The sequence below is a fragment of the Vitis riparia genome, chromosome 11 (assembly GCF_004353265.1).
Source record: "Vitis riparia cultivar Riparia Gloire de Montpellier isolate 1030 chromosome 11, EGFV_Vit.rip_1.0, whole genome shotgun sequence".
NCBI lineage: Eukaryota > Viridiplantae > Streptophyta > Magnoliopsida > Vitales > Vitaceae > Vitis > Vitis riparia.
In genome coordinates, this window is record NC_048441.1 from 16028797 (window position 1) to 16034013 (window position 5217).

Here is a 5217-nt window from a genome sequence, read left to right on the forward strand (position 1 = left end):
TCAATAGTGAACGTGTTGGATGGACTATCCTCACAACTCGGTGACCTTACGGGGTTTCTGGTTCCACGTGCGGAGTTCTAATTGGAGCACGTTGGCGGTACAGGCTTTATCAATTGTCCTCTTTTGCACTGGAACCTTACAAGAAAATTCACAATCCTGGGCATAGCGTGGGAAGCTGTACCAGAAATTGAACCAACGGGCCATAAATATCCCAAAAGGAAAATGGGTAAAACGCGCTGAGCTTTAAGAGCATCTCGCTAATTTAAGTACATCTTTCCATCGTTTTCCTTGTGACTGCATCATCATTCTATTTCACATTTATACAATAATTTTACAAGAAAGCAGCTGACAGGGGCGGAGCCACCATAGGCTCAGGGGCACATGCACTCCGTCAAATTTTAAAAAATAAAATAAAATAAAATAAAAAATCCTTTTATTGATTTAGGAATTTTAGAAAGTTAAAAATATAGAAAATTTTCCCTTTTAAAAAACTAATTTTATGTGTGAAAAAAATATATGAATATTAAATAGATTTTATAAAACATTAATTTGTTTGGACTTTTAAATTTATTTAATGTTGATAAAATTAAATTGATTTAAATCTATATATATATATATATATATATATATATATATATATATATAATAAATCTAACAAAATAATGTTTTATAATTTTGTATTTGATACTTTATTAATTTTTTTTGGGGCAATATTTTGTTTAATTTTGAGATTTCTTAGATGTTGACGCTTTTGGTATAATTAAGCATGAATATGTACATAATTATTCAAATATATTTTATTTAATTTTTTATCAAAGTTAATTTTGTTTTAATATTTGATATTTTATTAAATATCTTGTTTAGTGGTAGGTTATTTTTAGTTTAATTTAGAAATATTTACAAATGTTTAGATTTTTAGGTTGAATTAAATACTTAATAATTTAGAGTTGACAATCCAAATCTTATCAAGTGATTTATATTTAACTATTTAAAATTAGTGTATAAATTATTAAATGTTTCTAAAAGTTCCTTACCAAAATATTTTTAAAAATTGTGGTCAAATTTCTTACTATGTTTTAAAATAAAAAATTCACAAATATTATTTAATTTTTTTTATAAACTTTCAATAAAATCTAAAACTCTATTATCAATATTTTTAATCTTTTCATTATTTAATTTATCATATTATAATTTTTTTTTCCTTTTATAGCTAATATTAATAATTGCTTCTTTTATTGAAAGACGCCGATGTTACCATTTTTAAAATATGAAAATTTATTTGTATTTATTATAATATTCAAAATTTTTATTTTACCCCCTCACCAAACTTTCTGGCTCCGGAGATTGAGGGATTTTAGCTTCCCTTTCAATTTCAGAAGCACTTGAAAGGAACAATTTTGGTTTGGGCCTTCTTTTTATTTGGGGCCAAACAATTGAAAGGTCGCTGAGCTGACCATGATGAGTGAATGTGATCCACAAGATTGACCCATACAAGAAAAGGTTCTTTGTTAAAGACTTAAAAGGCACGTTATTTATGTTTTTTCTTTTTTTCCTCTTTTTATAGAGTAAACAAAAAGTCTCAACTTGTAAGAGAACTGCACAGAGGGATAGACAATGAAGGAACCATATTTGAAATGCAAGCTACAAGAACCAAAGAAGAAACTGTAAATTCAGCCACGCATCCAAAGAAAACCATCATTCTTTCTTAAGAAAATTAAGCCACAGCCCTCTCAGCAGGATTTCTTCAATCAAATCCAGTCATGGGGATGGAGAAGGACCAGACGAAGACGACCCACAGGCTTCTCCAGGGCAGATGCCCTTCAGTTTGGAGGAACCTTCAGCTGAAGATTTGACATCTGAGACATCACCAATGTCCAAGCTCTCCGGAAGATGTCTGCGAGCATCAACAGGGTAGAACTGCATATTCAAAATAATCAAAACAATCCAGTGTGGAAATGATCAGAAACTGAATGAATGAAGGTAAAAATTTGGGATTGAATCTGGCATACCACATACCATGGAAAGAAATGTGGGTCTCCCATCCTTCATATAGCATGAAAGGAAAATTTATAAACAAGTGGGAGGGAAGTTTTGTTTTAGATATGAGGATGAGACCAAACTAAATGAGAGAAAATATATCAAAAGAACAAAAACAAACCACGGGCTGTGAAAGTAAAAAGGCTTCCAAAAATATACCACATTACAAATGAGCTCAAATTCTTGGAATTTGCAGAAATGATGTTAAAATGATTCCCAATTGATAAGGTCCAATCTTTTTCCAATCTGGGTTGAAAATTTTCAAAACAGAACTCACACGTAAATCCAGAATCCTAGCATCTCTCAAATATTATTAATTCAACAAAGTGGCAATGCTGGACAAGAACAACATTTCTGGGCCTTTTAATTACTGCAATAGCTTGTAACTGGATTAGAACCCGCCATAGCTAACAATGTCATGACAACATTAAAACAACTGTAACAGTACGACCAAGTGATATTGCCCTTACCAATTAACATTGTTCATTAAACAATGAAAGCCCCTGAGGCCTGGCTCAGGTGGCAAAGGTTGGGGGTGGGAATCGTGAGGTTCTCCATTTAATTGCATGTAGCAAGGAACAAAAAAATTACCTATAAAAAGATGGTCCATTAAATAATTAAAAATTTTCTTTTAGAGCATAAGACTTGTACCTCAAGTTGGTTCAGCATATCGATAGATGCTTCCAAGTCACCACCATTTGCAGTGTATACATCCAGGAGGGACTGATCTGATATACCAGGAAACAAGGTCCCCAGATAAGCCAAATCCATCTGAGAGTCTTCATCTGTGTAATATTTTTCTGTCTCATTACTTGGATTCTCATGGCCCTTCTTCATGAAATCTTCACCAATGAGTAGCTCCTCAATGCCATGTATGTTCAGGTCAAAAGAAGCATCTCTTTGAAGATAGATTTGTTTTGTCACCTTGGGGCCTTGAGAACGAGTGTCAAACCAAGTAGTCTCATCACTACTCTTTGAAGAATTTTCTGCTGTGATCTCAGCAGCTTTGCCCTCATTTTTAGGTTCTCTCTTGGAGAGCGGTATGTAAGATTCTGCAAATGGATTCAAAGATGATGTTCCTGACTTCATTGTCTCAATTCGTATAACAGATCACACTGTCGAAAAGACAAGCAAAGAAATGGTGACTATCAGGGGAAAAAATATATCATTTAGCAATTTAGAAGAGAAGCCATATGTTTATATAAATAAGAATATCCTTCTAATTTGGAGAAATGCAAGCAGCACTTTGCTTACATGAATTTGGTTAATATTAAAGAACATAGTATCAATTTGATTAAATTACAAAGGCATTTCCATAAAGCACATGAATAGTCATCAAAACTATAATTAGCAACAAAATCTAACATTTCAGTCTGGTTATATTTGCAAATCAATAATTATAAGCAACACTAGTTTCTGCTTTCTCTCATGATAATGTCAATCACAATAAGCAATCAAATGTGTTCAATCTCCCTCATAATGCTTGCTTTACTTTTCTTCTTGTCTTTTGTGATGTTAATAATAACTTGAAAGATGTATTTGAATATTCAAGTTAGGCAAGAAGAGAGGCACTATTCCCAGATTTATTTGATTGCTTCCTTCATTTCAAAAGAAGATTTTCAATTAACTGCATTAATTGGTGGTTGAAGTAAAAAAAAAACTAGCTCTTGGCATTGTCCTCCAAATCAAAGTTGATTGCACGCACAGAAAAACTTCAAAACAAGAAAAGACAGAATAATAAGAAGTATTCATTAAAACTGAAGCTTTTAGAAGCATATCATGTAAAAATAGAAATCAACAACCTATGTTCTTAAAAGAATTACGATCTATGGTCCAATCTGCATAACATACCTAAAGATATTTATATATCTTGCAGCCTATGAATCTGTATGTCCTATGTATTAATACAGAACATTTATGCATTTTACATCTATATCAAAGGTCAAGTTTCCAAGAGTATTCTCCTAGAGAAAATAAGCAAGACATCCTATGGCTGAGTTCAGCTGGCAGGAGAAAGCAATCTTATATTTGCATGGACAGCAGTATGAAATCAATAAATCGCTTAGCTATTAACTTCAATAAATGGAGTCCAACTCCATTCTATAAATTAGAAGTCCATGGGAATATGAAACTGTAAAGGCACGTAAATGTGAGAAGAGAAAAGGATTCAAATAATAACTTTTGCCATGTAATTGAAAATTGAAATGTTGAAGTCAAAAGTGTAGACAAAAGGTTCAAGCAAGGGATCTAATATCCAAAGAGACAGACAGAAAGTGGCAATACCATTCACATGATTCATGATAAGAACTTTCAAGAAATTATAGCATTGAGTAGAACAAGTTCATTCGTTAAAATCAGAGAGTTTATCAAAAATATAAAAAATAAAAAATAAAAAATGTCCCTGCTTGGTTGCCGAGAAAAGGCAGGAAAACAAAAGAAACCAAAATTCAGAGCCTAATTGGACTTCTGGCCTGAGATGAGTCAACTTTTTCATGTGCAAGAAACAAAAACAACAGAGAACATAAGACTTAAAACTTTCTCCTTCTTTATCTTCCATTTTCTTAGCTTCCAAATGGAAGGTAATGAAAGAAACAAACAGAAAACAACCGCAAATGACCGTAAAACTTTCAAGACAAATAAACATCACAAAACAAAGAGAAACAGACAGTGTGACACTCCGTTTGGTTGCTGAGAAACCGCAAGACATAAAAGAAAACAATATTCCATCCCTTTCGTTCCCTTAAAACTCAAAAGTGACCTCCACGTCAAAACTAGACCGAATAGTCATATCATGATGCTGAATTGAGTCGGAAGCTCCAAGATTAAAAAAATTTTAATCATAAAAATAATTTTCTTCTCTCCTCTTCGCCTACCTTTTATTTCTCAGCAACCAAACAGAACACAAACACAAGCAACCTCCGAACTCCGTCTTGATCGAAAATAAAAACCCTAGCGGAAGATCGCACGACCCGCATATACCTAATGAAGTCAGAGAGTTCGTGAGAATCGTTGAAGGCGTGAGTGGAAGGGTGGAGAGAGATGAGAACCTGTACGGAGCGAGAAGGATCGGAAATCGAATCGAATCGGAGAGAGATCGATCAAGCCATTGGAGAGTGTCGAAAAGGTGAATGTAACGCAGAAGCGCGCTGACGAAACCATATATTGATTTTTGATGCTGAC

General features: G+C 33.2%; 1 protein-coding gene across 3 annotated transcripts; it reads right to left on the reverse strand.

Annotated features, from left to right (window-relative positions):
- Positions 1-1528: 1528 nt before the first annotated feature.
- LOC117925764 (polyadenylate-binding protein-interacting protein 5-like) lies at positions 1529-5217 on the reverse strand. Of its 3 annotated transcripts, XM_034844869.1 has the most exons (4): positions 5085-5214; positions 4911-5016; positions 2689-3152; positions 1529-1917 (listed from the first exon to the last, which is right to left on the reverse strand). In XM_034844869.1, the coding sequence occupies exons 3-4, from the start codon at positions 3124-3126 to the stop codon at positions 1759-1761; spliced, it is 597 nt and encodes a 198-aa protein (XP_034700760.1). In that variant the 5' UTR covers positions 3127-3152; positions 4911-5016; positions 5085-5214; the 3' UTR covers positions 1529-1758. The 3 variants fall into 3 exon arrangements, with proteins under 3 accessions (XP_034700760.1, XP_034700761.1, XP_034700762.1); XM_034844870.1 differs by lacking the exon at positions 4911-5016 and having other exon boundaries at positions 5017-5217; XM_034844871.1 differs by lacking the exon at positions 4911-5016 and having other exon boundaries at positions 5085-5216.

Coding starts and splice junctions, on each gene's coding strand:
- LOC117925764 (XM_034844870.1), bottom strand. CDS start 3,126: ATGAAGTCAGGAACATCATCTTTGAATCCATTTGCAGAATCTTACATA. Junction 1,918..2,688: donor ATATGCTGAACCAACTTGAG/GTACAAGTCTTA, acceptor TTGAATATGCAG/TTCTACCCTGTTGATGCTCG.